At 39.8% G+C, this 26,400-nt stretch overlaps 1 protein-coding gene across 2 annotated transcripts in view; it reads right to left on the reverse strand.

Moving 5' to 3' along the window:
• CLVS1 (clavesin 1) overlaps positions 1-26,400 on the reverse strand; it is a 105,165-nt gene that overhangs the window by 51,405 nt on the left and 27,360 nt on the right. For both annotated transcript variants that reach the window (XM_056333748.1, XM_056333749.1), the window contains one exon: positions 14,337-14,511. In XM_056333748.1, the coding sequence (XP_056189723.1) occupies positions 14,337-14,511 (175 nt within the window). The remainder of the gene's footprint in view (positions 1-14,336; positions 14,512-26,400) is intronic.

The following is a 26,400-nucleotide window of genomic DNA, read 5'->3' on the forward strand; positions in this document are numbered from 1 at the left end:
TCAAAGGGGTCAATACTAATCTGCTTTCATGTCTTTCAGTATAAACCAGTAATGCACATCCTGATACCACTGAATTGCACAGACAAGAGAACCGAGTCCCACAGTGCCCAAGGGCTGCTCCTGAGCCCTCGCCACAGTCCATTGTCCTGACAGTGGCTGCATCCCAAAGGAAAGTTTAGAACCACTTCTGCTTAGTGTCTTTGGACTCTTGGAAACAAATGCTTTATATCTGTTACCATGACTAGGCAATGCTTGAAGGAATCGCTGAGGACAGGTGTAAATTTTGCTGCTTCTGGAGCAGAAGGCAGCCATGCCAGACAGACCAAAGGCCCATCTGGCCTCATGTCTTCTCTCTAGACCAGCAGCCGAGGGAAGAGGAGGAACAGGTAAGCGTGTTTTCACTCAGCATGGTCTTAGCCTTCAGTTACTTTCATCTTTCAGAGTCAGATGTGATTCCTGCCTCCCTAGTCACCCTCGCTGGGTTTCTGTCACATTAACCTGTCCAGTGCCTCTTGAAGTCATGGCATCCATATCCTTCAAGACAAGGTCTATCAGGTCTACAGGACACTGCAGGAAGATCTGCCTCCTTTCATGACTTCCAAACCTGGTTCCAGGTAACTTCATTTGCTATCTCCTCATCCTGTACTAGTGACAAGTAACAGGTGCCACCAGTGACAGTAGTAAAGCATCAGCCTTGTGCTCATCTAGTTTTTCAGAGCGATAGTTCCCAGAGTTCAGTTATTGTAGCCCCTCTGCTAATATCAAGCCCACAGAGAGGGAGTTCGCTGTGAATTCTGATTCAGAGCTCTGTTTCTGCTGGATCTAGATTTTAAACACACCATCAATAACTGGACTTCTAGGGGGGTTACATCCCCATTGGAATTGCTACGGTTTCACAAGCCCAAATTTGTTTAATACTCCCCTGCTTGCAACCCCAGGATATAAAAATATACAGACAGCTGTATTTCAAAGGGCAACTCCAGTTTTATTTAATTTGTCCCCATTTTTATTTTGTCTTTTGCTGCAGGGTGAAAATGAATGTTTTTTTCAGAACATTACTTCTAGTGCATTCCTATGGCATCTCAGCATGTGCTGGCAATATACAAGTGCTGGAAAAGTGTATAGTATGAAAAAATTACCATCCCTTCTGCCCTTCCACTCATTGCAACTCTTTTAAAGCTTTTAAAGGTAGTAAAACTATTAAATACATATGAGCTTTGCTTACTGTAGATAGAAAATCTCTGAAGAGACAGTACCTTGAAGTTCAAACAGAAATTATCTGAGAAAAGGCAGAACACCAAGAACATGGGAGATGTGGCAACAAAAGAAAAAGTGAAATAGTGTGCTTTCTGGTGTATTTAGCAAAGCAAACTACTACAAATATCCTTCCAGTACTACCTCCTGACAGGAAGCTTATCAGTGTTTGATGTGTTGCTGCTGAGCTCATTTACATGATTCTGAAGCTGGGGGAGGAAATCAAAACAGAAAAAAAGAGGTATGGCACTAGCTGTTCTGCTTCATAAAACCTCTCATCATGGCAGTGTAACAATACTTTAGCTTGTAAAGTTCTGCTGTGCATTAGCAATTGGAGAAATGCAAGGGGAACAGTCAGCTCATGACAGAAAGGGCAGAAAGATAGATAAAAAGGTAAATAATTTCAAAGTTGGTGGTTTGCTGCATTTAACATGTACAGACAGTATTTTGAAATGTTTAAAAGGGTGCATGTCTGCTTCACATGCGACAACAGTTGAATGGCAAAGAGATCAGAAAGGTTCAAAGTCTTCACCTGTGTCATATCTTCCAAGGCTGCCCTTACTGAGGTGGCACGTTTCTCAAAAGGATGCAATATACACAAAAATCAACAGATGTTTCATCTTTAGTGAAATGTTCCTGCCAAGGGTTATTTCACATCTTCTTTTAGCATGCCAAACAGCCCAGATTCAAAAAGGTCTGCTGTGAAAACACAGCCTCCAGGGCCTGGGGAGAGGTGGCACGAGGTTTCTCTCTGGGCTTGGACACAGTCTCCCAAATATACAAAAGAAGGGAGACACTGATTTTTGCCTGTGGTTACCAGTCATGGTAGTAATGCTGGTCACATGTATGGGGATCCACTACACTGATCTCCTTGATCACTTGCCCTTGTTCGTGCCATTGGTGTGGATGTCTACTGACTGATCCAGGGCAATTTGAGGAAAGCTGGTATCTGAGGTACTGCTGCTGAGGGAAAACTGAACCTGACAGCTGCGTGGAAGTATGTTTAAGTCAGATATTTCCTTTCAACAGTGTATATGCCCAACAAAGCACTCTGCTGTTAAAAGCAAATTTCTGAAAATCATGTTCTTTTTACATGATTACAAATTACAGAATTTGCACTGTGTAAAATTTCCGATGTAAAGAAAATTATCAGAGAGGACCAACTTGTAAGATCTCCTATAAGTATGCAAGATTATTTCCTTGTTGGTTGTTTTTTCTTTCAGTCTAAACCTGGAATCCTACAGATGTACTTTCTGCATTAGCTTAAAAGAAAAGGAATGCACTACTACAAAGGGTTGCTTTTTTTTTTTTTTTTTTTGCTTTTTTTCCCTATAAACTCACTCAAAGCTGGGCAATCCTTAGAGTTAGATACCAAATAAATTTACTCAAGCTAGTAGCAACATTCACTGACTTGCTAGTTTATCAAACATTCCTGAGCTGATTTGCCTAGAATATCTTTGCAAAACAAACAACCTCAAAATGGTGTAAGCAGTCAAAGTAAAATACTTTAAACATTTGAATTTTATCACAGATGGCAGGAATTTGCTAGTAAGGTTATTTATACATTCTCAGACAATACTGTTCAAGCATCTGGAACAGAGACAAATTTAAGTTATTTTCATTGTCTTTTAAGACAGTTCAAATGGAATTTCTTTGCCTTCCTTACTCAGCAAGCTGGATACGAGGTCTAGCCTTTTAAATGCTATTGTTCCAGTTTAAGAGGAGAGAGGCTATAAAACAGGGGTGCTTCATTAAAATACCATAGCTGGCACCTCTCAGAGACACAGGAAAAGAATATTCACCAAGTAACACATTATAAATTATAATTGAGATTCAATTCTCCCAGGGAGAAGAGATGGTAACTTGTCATTTGAAGTGTTGTGAGTTTCTGAGAGTGGACTAGGAGTTTAGAGGGTATAATGATATCATTAATAAATGCCCTTGCAAAGCAAGCAAAATTATACTGTGCTGTTTCTTGAAAACCACAGGAACTCTTTATTGTTCTGTCAGCAGTAGTTCAAAGAGCTATGTGACCCCATTAACATTCATTCAGGCATGTATAACAAATTGGTGGAGGGAAATTTCTTGAAAAGTTAATTATATTTTGTGTGTTTGAATATCTAATGCTGTTACCCATGTGAGCTCAGCACCACAAAATACACACTTGCACACCTGGTATATCTCACAGTTCTATATATCTTTTAATATTTTGAGGAAAAAGCAGTATCAAAGGTAGAGAAAGAGCAGGGAGGTTGGGAAGTAGAAAAGTCTAGGTAATGGCTAGCTGATTAGGTGTCTGTAGGTGAACTAATTTTGTACTTGCTGTGAGCAGCAATTGTTATTAGATGACCAGAAGACCGTTTGCACCCACATATCCAAGGCAGGGACCAAGTAAGAAAATGTGGGGTGATACGCTATAAGCATATAGCTAGAATCTTGCAGAGAGTGAGTTTCTCTCAGTTCCAAGAAGAGACAGTTCTTCTGGCCAAACTATGGCCAGAAAAAAGCAAAAAGTTGTGGGCTTCTTCCTGAAAATCTTGACTTTTCATAGAAAAGCTTTATTGAAGAGATTCTGATGCAGCCTCTGACCAGGACGGCAGCTTGGCTGTTTTCTGCTTCCTTAGTCCTTTGTTAATCCGGTTGTCCAAGCAGCTCTTTCACACACAATGCCAAATACTACAGGCAGTCTTCATGCTGCAGTGATCCCTGACTAGGCTTAAGCAAAGACAATGGCCAGCAACATAAACAGAAGTTTGCCTAGTTGGTTTTGAGTGCAAATGTTCTCTTTTTGATAAAACATGTTTGGAATTTGTCTGAAAATATGGAGGGTTAATTTTTTTCCCCAGAGAGAGTGAGTAATAGATACTGTCTCCAATGTTAGCAGAAAGCCCACTCACATGGATTAATTAAGTCAGAAGCTTTAAGCTTTAGCTGTATCAATTCATTAATGTCAGTTACAGTACGGATTCAGGAATCCTTACCTCTTTAGTACTGTCCCCTTGCAGCTTTCCTTACACCTAGCAATAACTTTGATAAATGATATCAAAAGACATGGTGAAGGGAAGGACCCTCCCAAAGAGGTTAATACTATCTGTGCTATACTGAGGAGATGTTATTTCCTGAGAAACATCTAAATTCAGGTTCTGTGTGTTTGTAAATCAAGTCAAATAATGTTAGGATTGCCGGCAGGACTCTGTGAAACTTCATAAAGAAATTAGAGTAGGACCCTTTGTAACTACTGCAAATGTCCATTTGCATGAGCATTCCCACCAACCCACCAGAAACTATCTCTTCCAGACTTTGAGCCCATGTCTACTAATTCAAAGCTGCTTCTAAATTATCTTGGAAAATAAAAGAATAAGACTTATATTACCCTATAAGCCTAGGCAAGCTTGAATTCTATTTTCAGTTTATTGAATGTTCTGCTGTTATCCTCCATAATTCTTCAACAGTCAACAAGTATTTTCCTCATCACATATATATTCATGGTTCTGCCTTTCTTCTGAAAAACTGTCAATGTGCTGACATTCTAAAGGTATCTGCTATTTGAAGAATATTTGCATTGTAATTATATTTGTTAGCTATTTTTTTTTCTTAACTGCATTTTCATTGTGCATAGATTGGAGTTGATCAGAAAGTCTCTTCTGAAATGGAAATTATTTTTATTACACTTCAGCCATGCTTTAAACTGGTTCTACTGCAGTTAGTTTGAAACAGTGGGAGTGTGCTCAGAGTGAAAAGCAGGATGCACATTCAAATGGTCTAATATATGTCTACCAGAAAGGGATGCAAACCATGTCACAAAAGAATCTTAGGAAGGTTTGACTTACCGGGCAGTATAGCTACGGGAGGAATTTCCACTGAAATGCTCTTTGCTCAGAAAATGCCCATTTGTTGAAATCAAAGCTTAGCAGGAGCAAGGGGTAGAGAGGAGGGGAGAAGGAAGTAGAATGAATTTTTCACTCAATGTTTTCATCTTTCCTTGGAAGATTGTCATGTTTGAAATGTTTCGGGTTGACATTTTTCCATCAAGGAACCCCTGCTATTCAGGAATGCTTGTTTCAGGTGTTAAGCTCTACACAGTAAAGAGGAGACATAATATTTGAGAACAAAACAGAGTGCTTCAAGATCACTAGGCAAAAAGTTCAAATCAATGTGTTGAGGGACAATTTCTGTAAGCCTGGGAAACTCTTATGAAGCAGAAAATCATTTCCTGCCGTAGTGTAATAGGGGTGAAATTACAGCCTCGGTCAAGGCAATAGCAAAAGTCCTGTTTGCATCAGTTGAGATTTCACCTGAAGCTTACTGAATACATTGTAGTCTCTTTTGACCACGCAGCTATTGACCATACAAGCATATGTCACCATACAAAGTATTGAAGAATTTATAAGCTAGTTTTTTAGGAGGAGATAATCATAATAGATGAGGCTTTAAAGGCAATTGTTATGTGTAGCAGATGAGTCCTGGATTTCTGCATGTAATAGGAGTCAAACAACAAGCAGGCAAACATTTCTCAAAATCATTGCCTTTCTCCAGATTTTTAAAATGTTACTGTTTGCAGCTCTTTGTTAAAAACTTGCACCAGAAATTATTACGTTGCCTAGAGCAGAAGAAGGGACAGCATGAACAGAGTCCTGGCAAGAGCCCATTCCTGCATCAGCGTGAGCTGAGCTGGGGGCTTTTGTATGGCAGCAGTCAAGGACCCGTGGCCAGTTCCACTGATACAGCACATCCTCAAAGACACGTGCTAAAAAGGGGACAGTGAGCTGGAGGTGTAAGGGAACAACTGATCTTACACTGTCTCAGCTGTTTTCCCAGGGGACATGGATTTCAGTCCTGCAGCTGTTAGGTTCCAGTATGAGTCCTCTCCTAGAGAGAGCCAAGTGCTTACCTACCTGTGCTCAGGGGATAATCTCTGTCACACATCGCTGTGCAGAGTCATATCATCACTGCCTCTCTTGCTCTGACTTCCTCCAGCCCACTGTCCATGTGTACCTCCGTCTCCACCCCACAAAACAGTACCCATCCCACCTCTGTTGGCAGTAGCTCTCACTGAAGTGTCACTACTCCCATACCTTTCTGGTCTAGTCTTGTATGTGCAATCCCTGTTGTAATTTTGCATAATTTCTTTATATATTCCTCATAGCAAGAAGGCATCTGTAGTAAACACTCTCTTCAGGAAGCTTTCATTCAGCTTCCATGCTAAAAAGGGCAAGGCTTTGGGGGTTAAAAAAGTTAAACAGTTATTACAGATGCATAATTCCTGAAGTCCTATGAAATTAATGAGGACAGGTAATGTAAATTAATACATCAGACCACGTTCAAATTTTATGAGAGGAAGAAAGGTTCAACATACAACACAAACTATTTATGAATATGTTGGTGGGAATATTCAAGCATGACTGATGTTAGCTCTAACTGCCTTTTTACTGGCTACCAGTAAGAAACAGCTGCTTTCTGCTCTAAGCAGACTTACTGCAATAAACTTTCCAGTTCCCTTGCTGGGGCTGAAAGAGTATTTGCTTCCTGTCTAACTCTTATCAGCAACTCCATGAGATCTTTCCTAAAATGTAGTAACTAGCATTAAAAAAACAACTTTCCACTTGACATGTCCAGCTTCTCAGGCTGTCCATATTGCAGTTTATCCTTTACTCATGGCCAAAAGCCCCAAAGCTTCCAACTGGCAAACACGGCTGGGATGATCAATTCTACTAAGCAGTTAATTCCAATTTTCAAGTGATAAATGTGAGTCTAAAGCCTACTATGCTTCTGTTTTTCCTTGTTCCAGTCAGTTCCCTAGAGATGATACGCACACAATGAGCATAAACCTTCTCTTGCAGAGAGCAAAGCCTGTTTATCTACCTTTATTTTATATATAATGAGTCAATCCCTTTTCTCGCCTCCTGTAATTTCAAAGGCACCCTCACTGACAGATCAGAGAGTAGTCACTCTACATATCACAACAGCTGTTGGAGACAGATAGCATGAACGTTTCTGGAATAATTCAAACTGACCTTCTTTCAGTGGATACTAAGCACTCATTGTTAGCTGAGACTTCATGTTCAGCAGTTCAACATAGGTCTCTAACATGAAGCACATTCTAATATTGAGGAAAAAAATTACTAGAGAACAGATTTGGGAACTGCCGAGACAGCCTTTAAGGGAAAGAATTGGTATGGTTTTTATGTGTATATATTGCAAATGGTTTAATCCAAATGTATAAATGTACAGACATGTATCTCATACAAGTAGTGGATTTGAAATCAAGAAAGGCTTTTTGCTACCAATGTTCAGGAAGCGGACTATCCCATTGCATGGTATAGCACCTGCTAAATTCTGCAGCCATTTTCCAGATGCTGAACATCATTAGATCTTGAGCCTGTTCCTTTTTATAAACAGTTAAGTCATTCTTACTGGAAGGAGTTCTGTTTCCTTCACAGACCACGTTTGTCCCACTCTGGAGGCAATTGCATGTTGGTAAAGCTAATCTTGCCTCTATGAACATAAGCTTGAGTTCTGAGCAGGTCTTCTTGAGTTTTAGCATGGAGCCTAGTTTGGGAAGCTACAATATGCTTTTCTGGACATACAAACACACTATGATTATGACACAGGAATGTTCTGCTTTTATATTCTGAGGAAATTGCCTGTCCTCTGGTAGGCTGCTGCTAAAGAAATGGTTATCCATCCTCAAGGACCCAGCCTAGAGTATTCCCTTTTCTTCAGCCTCCCTATCCAGGAACAGATCATGACAAGGCTTTTCCACAAAATCCAGATCTAAAGATTTCCTTAATTTTTTACAAATCTTTAAATTGTGGACACAAAAAAAAAAAAGAAAAAAGAAAAAAACAGTCTGCCTTCAAGTAGGTTTTTTTTCTAACAGGTGAAGGGAAAGAGGGACCAGTTTTCAGCTGCCATAAATCAACATTACTCTGCAGACATGCATCGAGCCGGCCAGTTATACTGCCCCAGCAGCTGGCCTCAGCTGTCTGCTGGGTTTTGTCGTTGAGATTTTCAACCTGATAGACTGAGGAGCCGCCAAGCAAATGAATGAGTGACCTCTGTGTCTGCTTTTTGTCTCCCAGAGATAAACAGCTTTAGAATCTACATTGAGGGGCATTTTACACTAGGTGCTAAGGTTTTTTCACTTGTCCTTGTCCAAGCCAGTGTACACATGTACCTATATATGATTTTACTTGCCTGGCTATTACCATCTCTGTCTTTCTGTTAATATGACCAGTTATAAATACCTCATGATGCATAACAGTATTATAGGATATTTATAGCATAGACAGACTTCTCCCTACACTACAGATTTCTACAGAAGTTCTGAGCTAGAGTAAGTCTTTTTACAGTGTTCTTCAGTTTGTGATGATGCAAATTTTACTCTAAATTTTCAAGTAACAGCAGTATTATGTTCAGAAACTTTATGGAAAGACTAGTTGTATCTCTTTCTTACTATGTAAGGCATCTTATAGCCTGCATCCTTCACATGACTCAGAGAGTTTAACTGGAAGTACTAAGTCAAAGATCACATCTACCCTGTGTTTCAGAGTATAAATGTGTTTAAGCAGAGAAGAGACAGGTCCTTGCTCCAGGGCCTGGGCTGGTGAAGGAAAGACCAAGTTTGCAGGGCAGAGGGTTTGGCAAAGTCTCCAGATGCATGAGGACTGTCTGGGCTCTGTTCAGATCCTTACTTTGACCATAACAAAGATTCAAACATGCCCATTAACACAGATCATGCTGATCTGAAACACCACTCCATTATCTCAGCTTGATTTCAACTTTGAAAAAGCGAGAAATTCTAACAAGACATAAATCAAGTACTTCTTACCACTCAAAATGGAATATTAAGTATTTTGATTTCCAGATGAAAACTTTTGAAACAAACCTATTTCCAGAAAATTTCAGTAACACATTTCACTAATACTTCTATTTTGAAAATGTGACATTCTTCCAGAAAAAAAAGGTTTTTTTCACTGGAAAACGTTTATCAGCTCTAAAAGCTTCTATTTTTCACTAAGATTTGGGAAAACAAACAAAGAAATTATACCTTTTCCATAATACTGAACTACAATATTTTTCTTCAAGCTCTGCATTCTAGTCTGCATTTTGAGCATATTTGATGTTTTAGCTGTTTCTTCTGAAGCACAACATGAAAAATATTTGCTTGTAAAAGCCAGTATCAAGACACAAGTAGTTCACTGCTATAATTTAACTGATATTAAGTTTCTCAATCCCACATAATTATAGTAGGAGGAAATTCACACACACACCCAAATTACTAATATTTAAATCTATTGTTTATATTAAAGACTAAATATATTCACATAATTCTAAGCAGGTTGAGTTTTCCTTAATCTGGTATCTCATTCCAGATTTTGAAGTGAGATAACATCCAATAATGTCCAAACCAACCTGGTTTTTTTTACTTATCTGACCTGATCTCAACATCAGAGCTAATCTGGACAAATGTATCTTGAACAATTTTCCAAGAGAAGCTTATACGAGTTTCACTTACTTGAAAGGTTTTTTCAGAAAAGTTTTATCAGTACCACTATCTGATTAATGTGTCCTCAAATCAAACATCATTGATTTCTTTTTATTTCCCTTTCCTCCCAGAAATACTAGTTTCAAATTTTCACTGGATGATGATAAACTGAATATAATTTAAAAAAATAGAAGAACTTTAATGAACTTCCTAATGGACAGTGTTGGTCATAACTTCTGTCAGGTTATCACCAATAAATGCCTGCAGACAAATCCCTGGTTTTGGACCTTGGTTGTTGCCTGTTATTACTGCTATTGGCTGCAACGATAGGGAAATTTGAAAGCCCTATTGAACCCTAAAGATCGCTCCTGCTGTGATTCATCATTGTCACAAAGTAGGCACAGGGCTTTTTTTTTTTTTGAGAGCCACTGTCCTTGCATATGTGAGCACAACTGCATGTTAGAGAATTCTGAAAGACAGAATATGTTCAGGATATAACCATTTACCCTACTAGTCTCAGTACCTTGAAACAGCCCCGGGGCAAGTTAGCCTTCGTGTAAGACAGTACTAGGTACGCTGGACTGCAAACCTGTTCTTCAGGTCAGTTCTGAATCCACCTTGCTGGTCTGTGCCATAAGCCACTCAACTGGGTCTTAGTAGACATTGACCTTCTAGCTTTGTTTTCACCAAAACAATGGCAGGCAAGATCAGACCTTGTGCTGTTTTGAAAGTTTTGGAATATTTCTGGATGCTGTTGGAGAAGTTGTTGCACTTCAATTCTGAGTACTAGCTGCAGGAATTTCTAAATTTATATATGCATGCATATACACAAACTGTGGTACATGGTTCTAGTGTTGGGTAAAGCAAAACCAAACAGTGTTCCTCTCTACTCCTTGGCAGGAACATCCCAAAATCAAAAGTCCTTCTAAAGGCAAAGCAACTACATCCTCTGAGCAACAAACATTTAAAAAACAAGTCTGGGCTTCACTGGATACCCAGGCTGTGTTCACCGTAACACTCTTCAGCCCTCATTCCCATGTTTATTAGATGTCTTCAGATGCAGTGGTCAGTAGCAAACAAACTCCATACTAAGAAGTGACCATTTTTTACATGCTTTACAATTGCAACACAGGTTTTTCACCTTTGCCATTAAACTCTGATGCTTCTAATTCTAAAACGCTCATTTCGTTATGCAAAATGCCCCAAAGTTTAGTTTCTGGGTGGCTTAAGCCACAATTAAATTTTGTGTACCATCATAGGATAATTATAAGATCAGCGTGACAATACGGAGAAGTATGGCTTCACAGACGAAGAGAACAGAGGGGAGAAATACACTGTGAAGGGGAAAAGCTGTTCACATTGAAAGAATAAGGATCAGAAATAAAAAATCATCAAGATATTGGCAAAATAGATTGGTTTTATAAACAACTTTTTCCCCACCTTTCCATCCATGTGCCAATCTTCTCTTTAATGCGTTAAAACTCAAAAGGTCAGTAAGGAGTATGGCATGAGCTCAAAGCATACAGTAGCAATTGCCTTGTGATAAAGGAGCAGTTCTCATTAATCAGGGATGGTTTAGGCACTAAGAACATATTTGACTCTGTACTACTGTGGCATAATGAGAATTGCCATACTGTACAAATACTTGCTTAGCATCTGAACAACTGTTGTTTAAAGTGGAGACATAAGGCTACTTTTAGGTCATTAAATATCTTAACTGAGAAACAGAGTAGATGCCCTGTAGAGTTATAGTGAACTATCTTGTATGATGCAATATACACAGAAATCCAGAGTAAAGAGTAGTATTGAGCAAAATGTGGTTTCAGACATGTGGCTGATAAGTAACTCAACTACCTGAGCATTTACAGACTTTACAGTATTTGGAACTGAGCATCCTATATAATAGCAACATATTAATCTCTGCAGCCAAGTCTATTAGATTTTACTAGTGTTGGTCTTGTTCCAACACAGAATGAACCAATGCACACACCTGTGTAATGTTTGTTCTCTGCTCTTAGTGATAAAGCAGCAATTTGAAGAAAAAAATAAATCAAATACAAATAAATCAATAATATATTGATTGGCTTAAAGTAATTTGAAAGTAAGAAAAAATATTAAATGCATAAGCCTAAATTATTACAGTTTATTTTTAGCAGTTCTGAATTTCAGAAAGCAACGGTCTGAGACACTGAATCAGATGAGACCTTAACAAACCTCTGGGAAAATGGTTCAGCTATGACATTAAAATTCCTATTACAGACAAAGAGGCTAGAAGTTCCTGGCTCAGACGTCAACATGTAAACATATGGGATCAACCCCACTAGAAACTGTAAGACAATTTTTTTCCTTCCATCTACTTCACTAGACTTACACAGGACTTAATATGACCCAAGCCCTCTTCTTAGAAAGGAGGTCTGGGATAGCCGTGTAATCTGTCTGAGGTTCTGTACATGCATAGTGCCTTAGCTGTGAGAAGTAACAAGGAACTAAACCAACCTCAGTTTCAGACATCATCATCTCCCGAGAGTAGAACCTGACTTTTTCACTTTCAGTGACCTCCAATGCAACTCATATTGTGACTCTTCTTTTTCTCTATGTAGGTCTTGCCTGCATTTCAATTATATTTTACATGAATTTTACATTAGGATAGCAGCAGTTCTTTTAAAATAATAATAGAGCAAAGCCTTAATGAAGGTACTTCAACAGCAACGATGAGAGCCAAAAAAACCACATCCCTAAATAAAGCGCCACCAACACCGCTTGCTAAATATGTGCTTTATAAGCATGAATGACTTCTAAACCTGATAAACTGAGTGCATCATTCACAACTCCTACAACTTGTCAGGCCCGCCAGTGGTTAGAAAAGTCTAGGACATATTATCCTAATTTGTACTTTTTAGAGTGTTCTATTTCTGCTTATCATGGAGAAGACAACAGTAACATGACTTTAAATAAGAAATGAAATGCCGACCCACCAAAAAGAAAGGCAGCCTTCTTAAGTCACCCAGCACAGGATGTCAGGATGACACAATCATAAGATCAGCTTTGGTGCTCACAGGTTTTGGTACTTCTAGAAACATATTGTTGCCAACAACTGCAAATAAACCATATGCAAACAACCTGGCAGTGTCATGGCCAGAAATGAGGTGGGATGAAGGCTTCATTGGCCCCTTACTGGAGGGTTGAAGTGCAAAATTTGGACACGCATAAGGACACCTTGTTGGGATTTGATTCCCTTATGAATGTCATTTGTCTCTATCTTCCTTCTGACTGAAGGGGTTTTTTGAACTACAGAATGTTACTTGGTGAAGGAACGCAGATGAAGTGATAGTATCAGCAGGAGAAGATAAGATATTGTCCTAGAGACTAATTGCACAGCTTGACTTTCTAATTTGTTAGAATAGATGAAAATTCCTCACAAATGAGAACACAGGCTTAAAACTGCTGGCAGATTTTTCTACCTCATTTTTGAATAATAACCCAAAGTAGAGACAATCACGATCTAATTGTAGACAATTTATTAGTCAAAAAAATTTGTTGAACAAATTGTTCTTTCTAGTATGTAAATGGAAGTTAAAATACACACACACCCCAGAGAAGATTATTCCTGAGGTAGTTGTGACTGCGGGATACCTGAAAAGTACTAAAAATAAAATGAAAAAACAATGACTTATGAAATCTTCCCTTTTGAATATGTGGATACATGAAATGTGGTCCTTAAGCAACCCAGTCTAAGATTGAAGTTATCCCTGCTTTGAGCAGGGGGTTGGACAAGGTAATCTCCAGAGGTTTTTCCAACCTAAATAGTCCTCAGATTCTATCAAATGCCCACAATTAACAAAGTTGTGTCCGACTACTTCAAATGTAAAAATCCATCTCAGTTCTAACACATTGATGGGCTCAGACTCTAGTGGGAAGGGCTGAAGTCCTCTCTGAGCACCACAGCTCACCCTCAGGTTGGCCCAACAGGCCCCAGCTGCCTTGTCCTCACTTTCCACCTAACCCTGTAACAGTGAATGGTTTTAACCTGCTCCTATTTACTTGCAAGCACCAAGTGGATATGCAGCCCCTGAACAGTCTCAACCATACTGTAACAGGATCCTGCGTGACAAGTGAAGGCAGTCAGAATAAGGGCACAACGGGGAGCCTGTCCTTCCTCTTCCTTATTTCCCTCCCACTCAAATGCATCCACATGAACATGACAGCACACTTCCATCTGCTGAGGGAGATGCTCACCTCTCCTGCCACCCTTCCTCTGCACAACGATGTCCTTGCATGTGGACTTCACATTCCAGAAAGCACACACTGCTGAATTTTAATCCCCCTGAATTCTCTGATGGATTAAACCTCAAATTCCTAACACTCCTTCTTAATGCTGCAGTAAGTAACACACATTGGTTACACTGATTTACATCTGAAATAAAAGTGATAGTCAAAATGAAACATCTGAAAATCAATCTCCACTGCAAGTGGATAGGACGTTAAAGCATTCTGGGTTTTTTTCTCAGCCCTTCATCTGCCCAGTGCCTGATGAGTCAAAAATCACTGTCTGCAGCAATAAAAGTTGCAGGCACATGTCTTGCCCTCCACTTACCTGTAACCCTTCAATGGCCAGTTTAAGGATAGATGGCGTAAGCTTGGAGGCTTGCTTGAAGGAAAAGTTGCTCCAGTCTATAATTAGAATGAAGCCATTTATCTGAAGCTCCTGATCTTCGATGAGCACTTCCAAGGACAGTAGGATAGCCCGAAGGATATCTATGAAGGAGTTCCTAAAGCCAAAGGAGAAAAAAAAAATAATCACTGGTTGCAGTTATCTTCAAACCTGAAGATGCTCAGCTTTGCTGTGGATAGGGCCTAAGCAAGGGACAGGGATTTATTCTAGTAGATTTCTTCTGAAAAAAAAGAGTTGTTTCAGAGGTGCCACTAAAGAGCTCCTGCTACAAAACTTACGCTCCTCTGCTTGGTGAGATAAGTCCTGTTCACAGGTGGATAAAATAAACCCTGAACAAAATCTTTTCAATTCTGGGATTCCTTACAAAAGATTTTCGCTAACCTACTTTGGGTAAATATCTGTGATGAAATGAAATTGATTCAGGCTATGAGTTTAAATCCCTGTTCCTCTGGATAAACTTTACCGTGTTTTTTTGTTTGGGTTTTCTTTCCCATTTTCTTTCTATTACGAAGAGAAAAATCAGAAAAGGAAGTAAATCAGTATAACATTAATATACATGGTATGGTTACAACTAGGCTCCCTGGGTTCCTGCTTGAGTGGAGGGAATGATCCAAGGCTTTGCACAATTAAGTTTGACTGTTTCCCTGTTTCTGTGAGCCAAACACAACATGAAAAATAGCTGCATACACTCAAAATGGCAACTCTTTATTAATTAGCAGCTACCAGCAGGCTGACTGCAAGGCTTCCCTCAGCTCTGGGAGAATAATTAGAAATGTTGGAGGCCTTGTGGGAGATAGAAAGTAACAAAGGAGAAAATGTTTTCTTTAATGTGAAAGTCTGTACTGAGAAGCCTAGGCCACTCTCTACTTCCATCTCATGCATTTTGCAAAAGCAAGAGTTGGACACCTTAATAACTAATTCTGTATTTACATCTGAATAAGCTGAAACAGACCCTCTCCTCATCTGTCCTTTCATTAAGAAGATTTACAAACAACAGGTTTGTCACAGCACAAACAAGCTAGCAAGCAACAAAAGAGTTTTACTGTTGGTCAAACTCTACTACCTATACTGTTTCTCCACCCTCCAGAAGCCAGACCACACTCCTCCTTGTCCCTGCTAAGCTGGGGGTTTCCCCTTCTCTAGACCTCTTCCCCACCCAGCCTCTCTTCATCCAAGGTCTCCTCACCCACTCTCATCGGAGCTATTTAACCACTTAGCAGGAACGAGCTACAGCTGCACATCATCCATGTCAATCAACGCACTGCCTTCACAGCAAAACACAGCTGCATATTATCATTGTCAATCAACCCACTGCCCTCATTCCCCTACACAGGTTCTTTTAGAGAGCAACATCAAGGATAGCTTCAGAAAGTACAGCTTAACCTTGTGTAAAATGAAATGCTGTTGCAGTCTGCTTTACTTCTGCATAATTCCCAAATTCTGATGAGGACTGAGATCCATTACAGGAAAGGTTTGCACCATACTCTTCCATGGAGATTTTAATTTCATCCCTTTCTACTGTTTTCTTCAATTTAAAACAAGGCGTTTAAGCTTGTGAGAATTTTGTTTCAAATTCTAACTGAGAGAAAAAACCCATATGCAGCACAACCAAACTTCTCTACCACCAAGACCTCTACCTCTCAATGGCAGCAACACGTGATAAATTTCTATTACAAGTAAATGGTGACATGTTTTCTTATTCTTTTTTCTCTCAGTAGGTTTTGAGTGGAAAATGGACGTTCCTTCTCTAAAGGCACAGTCCCTTGAAAAAGCTGTTTCTGTACTGTGCCTTTCTGCAAAAGTTAGAAGCTTCTCTGAAGTATAATTGCCGAGGCAACTTGCAATACCTAGGTAGAGCTTAAAGATATTCAATGTTGTTGCTGCTATGTACCAGACCACCCTTCCCTCATTTGCAGAACAACCTTGACCTTTTCAAATCCTATGGGGAAGCTGGCTAAACAGACAAACCGAAGGAGCACTTTCCTTAGCAATGTAAGGTGAAGGCATACTGATTGGATTGGGAACTGACACTTATTTTTAGTCTAAATTTATTTCAAAACACCATGATATGGATATACTATCCGCTGTCCAGCTGAAACTGGTGATGACTTTCAAGCAGCAGCAGCAGCAGATTACTAGACTTTCAGTGATGAAAAAGTGAGTGCACCCCTAGACTTTATCTACCTAATATATCCGAAACTACTTCACTCCAGCACCCCTAGGCGAGGGGTCAGCCTTCCACCAGAACTGCCCCGTGGAAGCTCCCAGGGGTGTGCAGTGGCTCCAAAAGTGTCCTTGCATACATGCCAGCCTTTTCTACTCTCTTGTCATCAACACAGAACGATACCAGCATTCATGGATGGACTTTCTGCCTGGATTGGGGAAGATGGACTAATCCAGAGCTCATTTTAACCCTACATTTGCAAACCCTAGAATGAAGAAAATACTTGTTACTACTGAAGGTGTGAAAACAGGGCCACGCTATGATAAGAAAAGGTTTCATCCTTCATTTGTGGGAAGAAGTTTTCTTAATAGAACATTCAAACTCATATTCGTGATCCTGATGCTTTTAGAAGCTGTGTAATGATTCCAGTAGGGCTGTATGGAAATGGTGCATGCAAAGCATCTTCTGTAATCCACTTAAACTCTAAATCACAATGTAATATTCCATTTGACTGAGTGCAAGATCTTCCTCTGAGGCTCTGTGCTGAGAAATTCCAGTCTTTGTTTGGGTGTCTACATAAATTACCAGGTTTTGAAGCAATTAGTCACCTGTGCTTCCCTGTACTTTCAGTAAAAATTATTTTCCTGGGAGATATAGCACCCCAGTTTTCTTAGTGTGCAACTAATCTGGCTGTCATCTGCCCAGATCCCTCCCCACCTCTATGTATTTGCAATTTTAAGACATGATGTAGGAAATAACTCAAAGTGAACACAAAGACGTGAGAAGACATGGAAGCAGCAGGCAAGTCCTCCAGGTGGGCTGTTTGCAGGCACACTGTTTTGTGAATGCAGGGTCTGGATAGAAATCAGAGTGCCACTTGAGGCTGAAGCCCTCTGCTCCCTAATCTTGAGGCTCTGAGACAAGTCATTCAGCTGTGTGACTGATTTGCATCCAAATCATTTTATATGCATGAAGACAGAACCACTTTCTATTAGTCCATCTCTTTTGTTCCTTTCCCTCCTCCAATCCCCCCTCCCCACCATTTTAACCCTCTCTCACACACACAAAAAAGTGAAATAATTTACTATTACACAAAGGGAAATGTGTAAGGTGCTGTAAGGATTCAGCATGGAGCCTACTGAAGTGAGCCACTAATGAGTTACAAAAGATACGCACAAACCTCAGAAAGACAAAAAACAGGAGGGAGGGAGAATGCCTATCTGCCTTGGCTGAATGGAAAGGTACCACAAAAGAGGCTCTTCAAATATCCTTTGGAAAATGGAAAGTTAACCCAACAGAAGCTAGTAGTAAGGAACAATAATGTAAAACAAAAATGAAGATGGTTTAGCTGAGGGATTTGGTGGGGAGATTAGCCAAAGGCATAACATGAAAATAAATAAGAAGAAATTACTTAATTATAAGAGACGTAAGCAGGCTGAGAGAATCAAAAGGCTCAGTGGAGTACCAGGGTGCAATGGGAACAATTAAAGAGGATAAAGACATTGCAGGGAAATTAAATGATCTATTAGCATGCCTCTGCCACCAGTCATTTTGTAGAGATAAATGAATAATAAAGCTGAGGAACTGTTGGAAAATAAGGGGTCAAATAAGACACACTACAAGAAAGCGATACATTTTGGAGAACATGGCATCAGTAAAGGATTTTGCCATTACTCTGTCTCTGAACAGTTAAGCATAGGGTCTGTTTTAGGCAAGCTAGTGAAACTAATTGGATTATTCATATGGTTAAAATATGAACATACAGAAGTACTGTCAGATGAAGCCATTAAGACTGTCTGGTAGCAAGCAAAAACAAACTGTCACTAAAAATCCCGACTGTCCCACAAGACAGCAGGCTATCAAAGTTTGGACCAGTGTCATTATCTTGGCAGTTGCAGACAACTCAGCTTATCATCCTGCAGTTAGTATGCAATAACAGCTTCTCCCCTCTAGCAGTTAAAGAGTGGCCAAAGCTGAATATCACTTAGCAAGCTGCAAACACGGCATAGATGCAAATCAGCTAAGAGACCACACCTCACTTTGTTCCATCCCCATACAATAAATCAACAGAGAGCAGAAATGCGTGCTTAGCTTCTAGTGGGGGCAGAGCTGGCACTGCACTGCAAAGAGGATTCTCACTGGGAGTAGAGCACAGAAAAGGAAGCAGGCAGAAGAAGGACCAGAAAAAACATCTTCAGGGTGCCCCAAATTATTTGAGCTAATCAAAGCTGAAGAAGCTGGCCGCACCTTGAATGCTTTGTTTGGTTTTGGGCCCCCCACTACAAGAAAGACATTGAGGTGCTGGAGAGTGTCCAGAGAAGGGCAGAGAAGCTGGTGAAGGGTTTAGAGAGCAGGTCCTATAAGGAGCGTCTGAGGGAACTGGGGCTGTTTAGCCTGGGGGAAAGGAGGCTCAGGAGGGACCTTATCGCTCTCTACAGCTGCCTGGAAGGAGGTTGTAGTGAGGTGGGGGCCTGTCTCTTCTGCCAAGTAACAAGCGATAGGATCAGACAGTGGTCTCAAGTTGTGCCAAAGAAGGTTTAGATTCGATATAAGGAAAAATTTCATCATGAAAAGAATTGTCAAGGCTGGCCAGGGAAGTGGCTAAGTCACCATCCCTGGAGGTATTTAAAAGACTTGTAGATGTGGTGTTTAGGGACATGGTTTGGTGGTGGACTTGACAGTGCTAGGTTAACGGTTGCTCTTGATGGTCTTAAAGGTCTTTTCCAACCTAAACAACTCCTCAAATCTATGATTCTATGAAAAGCTTAGAAAGGGAGATGTGTATAACACAGCACATCAATGCTGGTGGAGGAGGGAAGAGACAGGAAGGAACATTTTTAATTGTTCATATACACAGCCAAGGTACACTGTTCATAGAAAAGCCCTTGGAATCCAGTCAGCATTGGGTTTTGAACCAGTATTCATAAATCATATGATGTCATTTATTTCAGCAGGTTAAATTCTCCTTTCTGCTCACAAAGTATTGATAAGAAAGCCTCAGCTTCCTTGGATGTGTTTTTAGAAAACATCTGGTTTTTTTAATGCATGTATTTATTTTAGAAATGTAAAACTCATCTCTGCTGAAAAAAGCAATGGAAATTACTGACATACAGTCCGTGGGGATTCATGTCTTGGTTCAAACTCATGATCATTAGTAGCTACCGTGCCTCTCTGGCATCAGAGGGAAAGGGCAGTCAGTCCAACCTCTGCAAGACCTGATCTTCACATTTTATGACCTTTTCCTGAGGAAAGGCCCCTCATATGAATCCTGCACAACACAGGGTAGCCCTTGGCTGAAGAGTAACCGGGAAGAGCAACGGCAAAATGAAGAATCGTGAATAAACACGGTGACTCACTTGAATAATCCTGCACCAGAGAAGATGAACAGGTGAACAGAGGAGCTCACAGCCGACTCATGTGCTGAAAAGGGCTTGTTTGTCTCATCTGTCTGAGGTCTGAAAAGCGCATATTTGTGCAGAAATTAGCAAGGCTTGTCTGAGATTCACAGAGAAAATGGATTGCATTCACAGCACATGTTCACAAGTATTTTGACCTGCCACGGGTAACTATATATTCATAGAACAATTCAAAGCCATTTAAACTCCTTAGCTGCAAAAATATGAATAATTCACCAGCATGTAAACTGGAGACATTCTTACACAATAATATGAGATCTTATTTTGTAGGGTGCCAACGCCTTCTTTGTCATGCCCAAGTTAAGGTACAGATTTTCTCATTTCCTTGTAGAAGCAGCATACAAGCACATAAAACTCCTACTGAGCAAAACACAGGTTGCGTTAAGTTAAAGTCATAGCTCCGAATTATTAATCTGTCACTTCTAGTGTAGCTATCTTTGGTTGTTCCAGTATGTCAGCTTCAGACAGGCATCTCTCTTGTTTTGTAATGAAAAGATAGCAACTTTTTCCCCACAGCATCTGTGTAAGTCTATAAATAAAATTCTGAACGAACTTTACATCCAGAATAACAGACTGGATAGGTATGTGTGTTGATTTTTTTTGTTCAGAAATACTTAGTCCAATGAGCCACTGGATACAAAGAACAGCGTAGACTGAGACCTGAACTGTATTTAACAGCATTAGAAACCCACTGCTTAGCTTATAACTGAACAGAGGCCAGTCACCCACAGATATCTGGCTGGCTTTGAATTCCTGCTTGGAGTGAGCTGGAAGCCTCTGCCATTGCCCACGAAGGGAAAATGTACCACCTTGCAGAAAGAAACTGCATCGTTTTATTTTTCTATCATGCAAAAATTGCCTCTGAGTGACTTTCTTAAAGATATAAAAATATTCCCCTTGTCATGTTTCTCCTAGAAGTTCTTCTACGTACACGTATTAGGAGGTTTTTTGCTGTTACTTTCCACTTCAGTTGAACTCCATAGCAACCAGTAGCCCCCGAATTACACACTCTGCATTCAGGTCTGTGTTACGAATCTCCTCCTACATACACTCATTCATACTGTGGGCACCCTTAGCACATGAATACTGTGTTCCTGACGTTAATGTGACTGTGCAAGGGCCCTTTCTTACGTGTCATTTGGCTGAAAAACAGGGACCTTTGCAGCCCCTGTGCTTGGGGAGGGAGAGTGCAGGTGGTGGGGCTCTTCAGACCCCTGGTAGGACCAGCTTCCACCAGAGACCTGCACAGGGGAATGGGGAGGTGACATCTGCTCTTCCCTTTGCCTCAGCCCAGGGACATGCTACAGAATCTAGCAGGGAATCAGTTCAAGGTAGAGCATAAAATTGTTACGCTCCTGAGAGTTCAAAATATCCCTCCCTGAGCATTCCAGCAACCTGATCCTACATGGAGCAGGCAACCGATTGCAAACCATCACAGCACAAGTTAGTGACTGCTGATAAGGCATCCGCGTGGGTGCCGCCGGGCAGAGCCGAGCCAGGGTGCTCAGCACTGTGCAGGGTGAAACCTCTCAGGAGCAGCATGCTGCTCTGCTTTGAAGCCTGCTGCTGAAAGGGAAGGCCAGAATCAAAGTCTCAGGTGCGATATGACTGTTCCTCTGGCCGTGGATTTGTTTTATTCCTTCAGAAGTTAGTATTTCTGAGCTACACACTGGTGATTTTCTTGCCTTTTTAATACCCAGAGCAATGTCAAGCTTGCAAAGTGCAAATTTCTCGAGGAGGAATGCGACAATCAGAAGCAGCGTGTTATGATACTGTGGAAATTATTAAAAACCCTACACAACAAGTCCTAAATGCAATCAATAAATCAGTTGTACAGAGCCACTGCAGTAATTTGCCTAACAGTCCCAAATGCAATGTGCCCTGTGAGGAGCATGGGAAAGATGGGAAAAGAGCACATTCCAGCATAAGCACAGTCAGGGAGTCCATGGTAGTTTCAGGTTAGTGGTCTCCACTGTTTGAAATTCAGGAGATGACACATGGGAACAGACTGACGATCACAGCTACTATCTGAGATGTAGTTTTTAATCTCCTATCATGATCTTAACGATGTTGTGATACTGTTCCTTCAAAGCACAGCTGGAGTAAAAATGAACAAAATGAATGCTGGTACATGAATGACTGATGGTTAGAAGCATTAGGATTGATGACCTCTGTTGTTTTATTTTATTCTGTGTGAATGCATAGCCTTTTCTTATTCCCTCTTGGCACTGCAATCCATCCTTGCATCACACTAAGCTATTTGCTCAATTTCTTGCATCATTGCATTCCACAAGTTAATTTTTCATTACAGAAAGGGAAAGGATTTTCTTTTGAACATTATGAAGCTACTGTTTAATCACAGAAAGCAATTATACAGCTCCTTTGTTCTGTTATTAGAAAGTACAAATGACACCACTGATTCAGTCTCCCTGCTATCGTGGTTTCTGTGTGTGATTCCATTATATCTTCTCTAGCTTTATCTCCACTTCATCTTCAATATCTTTCCATTTGAAATAGCCCTGGACTTTTTGCTCCTTCCTGATGTGATTACCTCATTTGTTCATAATGATAATTAATTCCTTTCATTGCTCTTTTTTTTTTTGGACAGCTATAGTTTTTACATTCCCTTCTTTTCGAGATAATGTAAAGTGAATTCAGTATTCAAGGTGAGTTTGGAATATCAGCATACATAAAAGAATATGTTATCTTTTCCTATGTCTTCTCTGTCTCATTCTTAATGCACCTAACATCTAATTAACTTTTCTGACCACCCCTGCACAATAAGTATACTTCTTAATTGTGCTGTCCATAATGACCTGATGTTTTCCTTAAAAGGTTGAAAGTAATTGAAAACCTAGAATAAACTGCACAGAGTTAAGAGAGGATAAAGGATCTGCATACAAGATGTGACCATATATTAAAATCCAACATCTTCTTGCATTGCACTTAGACTTCTTTGCATAATAAATGCTGCTTTTCTAGGTCATTCTAGAGTTTTCCACAATTTTTGCTAATCTTCACTAACCTACACAATTTTCCATTTTCTTTTTGTCACATCACCACTTACCTCACCTACGTCTGCCAAAAGGATATTACTGCTGGGCATTATGATAACATAATTTTGCTACTTACAAATCCTACTCTCTGCCTGAAGTATCAGGGCTACTTTTATGTGCAAGGCAAGAATTCATCTATATATTTATTAACTTTTCTGAAAAGGCTTTAATACAAATTTCAAAGAAAGATTTTTTTATTAGCTAACTAAATGGTATATATAAATATTTTTACCTTAGGCAATTCTAACAAAATTATCTAATTGTCCCTTTGGTTGCAACCAGTTGTTCTTACAGCAGACCTCAATGATGACTAGATCAAATAGCAAAGTTAAAATCAAATAACTGCTTACCAGTGCATATATGCTGAGTCTCATGAGTTCAGAACTACAAAAGTCATATTATCTTTTGTGGCTATTCAGACAGCACCTGGTTACTCACACAGCACTCATTAATCCAGAAAGCTTTGAAAAATGTAGCAGAATGCCTGGAAGGTGGTTCAGAAACTCACTTCTGTCTTCCTGTTGGAAAGTGTAACTGTTCAGCTAAGAAGCAAACTCATTCTGTGTGCTTGAAATTACAGTAATGAACTTTCATCTGGTAATCATAAGCTGCAATGAACCCAGAAGGTATGTATGAAGTCACCTCCTTTCTTCTTTCCAGTATGAAATCTCTATGAATCTCTAAGGTCAGAGAAGAAACCTCAGCTATCTGAATCTCAGAATTTCAGAGGCACAGATAGTGTACAATCGGTGTGCTTGACAGATGACAGTCAAAACTTGCCTAGGAAAGAAGCCCATATTTTGAAAAATATTCTGCTGAAGAGTCTCTTTTTCATGTGCATAGAAGCATGGAAGGTACATTTGATTCAACAGGCTGAAAAGAAGTCAGAGAAAATCATAGGAAAACGGAAAATTAAGCAAGTCCAGATTGTCAGGAACAGATTGGTTACATTAGGCTCAAGAAATTACTATTTCTACCTATTTTATCCATATTCTATCTATTTCTATCCAGTAGGAAGAGCAGAGCTGAGCAAATCATGGTGAAAAGCCACAGTAAACTGATACCGAGTTATGGGTCATGCCCTGCACATGAAATTCCAGATACTGTGTGTGAAGGTGACTGTTGCGCAGTATTATGCCCCTAACAAAAGCATAACACGAAGAAGAAAAAGAAAACTACAGCATCCCAGTGGACTTTATTAAGTCAGTACAGTATCCTCCTTGGCCTGTGTTAAATGAATGCATGCACAGGGACAGACTGTTCCAGACCTTGCAGCAGTAGCATGTCTAGAATTAGTTCACATGACAATGGTGGATAATGGCTTGTGTATCTTCATTGGCAAGATCATCATGTGGTAGTAATGTATATCTCCATGAAAGATTTATAGAGTAGTTTTGGTATCACCAGATGGTATAATGGAGAACCAGGGAGACCATGGTTCTTTTCTCCTTTCAGGAAGAATGAAACAGAAAAGCAGAGCATGTATGGGTAGAGAGCAGCATCACCACCAATTAAGACAAGGAAATAATTTGCAAAGAAAGCAATCAGAAATATCACGGTATCTAGGTTTATGAGCTCTTTCCATTAAAAATCACATTTTAACTATCATAATAGAGAGGGTGATATAAAAATGATGATGTTATTAAAAAGCTTGTCCCTATGCCTGTCTGGTGGAGAGTATATTGGGGTTTTGTTAGAGCAGCAAAAATAGATGATGAAGCTATGTGGGTTGTCATCACCCAAGGCAAATGATCAAAGCTGTATCTCTTCAGAGATATTGGGTAAGAGGTTATCAAGACATGAGAAGAAATGGCAAAAGGTAGAAATGCAAGCATATCTTAGTAAACACCTAAAACAGCTATTTCATCAGGCAAATAAGCATATAGCTGTGCTTATATCTGTACTTAAATCTGGCAGTGAAAGTGGCAGACGTTACAAAGATGTACAAAAGTGATGTCAATCACAAAAAGGGTCATACATTCTTTTAGTTGGGGGCCATCAGGGCCAGTAAAAGACAGACATGGAAATATTCTAATAATTTCTTACAAGCAAATGAAAAGATGTCTCAAGCATTATATATCAAAGAGGTTTCCCATTGGAACAATAGGCAACTTTGATATAGCTGACAAGATGGAGGAACTTGATATTATTGAAGTAGAAATGATCATTGGGGAACTCAAAACAGATGCCATGAAGATTCATAAAAAAGCAGTTTAGGAAAAATTGACTGCAGATCTCTTCAGAAACAACGATGAAGAAAATTTGCTATAATGATTCAACTGAGCAGGGCAGAAGGACCAGAAAAAAATGAACCCATGGAGATTTATGAAATAGAGAAGACTGATAAAAGTGTATGGAATCATGGTGCTGCCAGCCACAAAGAAACTGCTTTGCACAGTTATGCTGAAAAGGATATGCAGTGCCATGAAGCTCAAGAAAAATGAGCAGTTTTCACCGCAGCCACTTTTGAGTGGATCATATTTCATACAATTTCACTGAAGAAAGTGAAGGAATGAAGAGCAATAACCTTCCCCCTAAGAAAGCAGGTTTTTCCTACCCAGAAATCCACTGAAAGTGGAAACGAGCCTTATCTGTAGAAGATTACAGACTTTAATATCTCATTTATCAATGAGATAAAAATGCAATGTGATCCAACGAACAATGACAGGTCTGGTCAAATGGTACCATTGGAATCAAAAAAAGGTATGTCTTCTTCCTCACATTCTCCAGGTTTGTCTTAGTCTTCACTGGGTATTGGACCTCCCGTGTGGAAAACAGCTGACAGAAGTTCCTTTGGGAGATCTGGATACCACGGACACATGACTCCACAGTTCGTCAATCGATAGAAGACTGATAACTGAATTAATTTTATAAACAGCTAGTAGAAACCAAAAGTTATGGAAGACACCATCAGTGTGAATCACACCACACTGTGGTAGAAACCTTGGGAAATTAGTTCTATAGGCAGCATGAATGACAGCTGCTTCTGTAATGACTCCAGTCTGTGAGGCAATTGCTCCTTTTGAAGATCAATTACTGAATACAGAAATCAAGTATAATCAGCATTATACTATGTGGCATTACCACCCTTTTACTAAGTGTATTTTTGTGTGGATGACATCAATGGAGCAAAAGAGGTTTGCCTGAAGGAAGATTAGGATGCTATGCAAAAATGGTTGGGTAAAAGGAACAAAAGTTTTTCAGATCCAGAAACAGCTACAACCACTTGATGCTTTGCAAGTGAGGAAGTGACCTTTCCTGGGATGTGGGATGTACAGGGTTTCTTTGGCAAAATAGTCCTTTAGAGTGGTGCTTTTTTTTTTTTTTTTTTTTTTTTTTTTTTGGCCTTG

The sequence above is a fragment of the Falco biarmicus genome, chromosome 3 (assembly GCF_023638135.1).
Source record: "Falco biarmicus isolate bFalBia1 chromosome 3, bFalBia1.pri, whole genome shotgun sequence".
NCBI classification, from domain to species: Eukaryota; Metazoa; Chordata; class Aves; order Falconiformes; family Falconidae; genus Falco; species Falco biarmicus.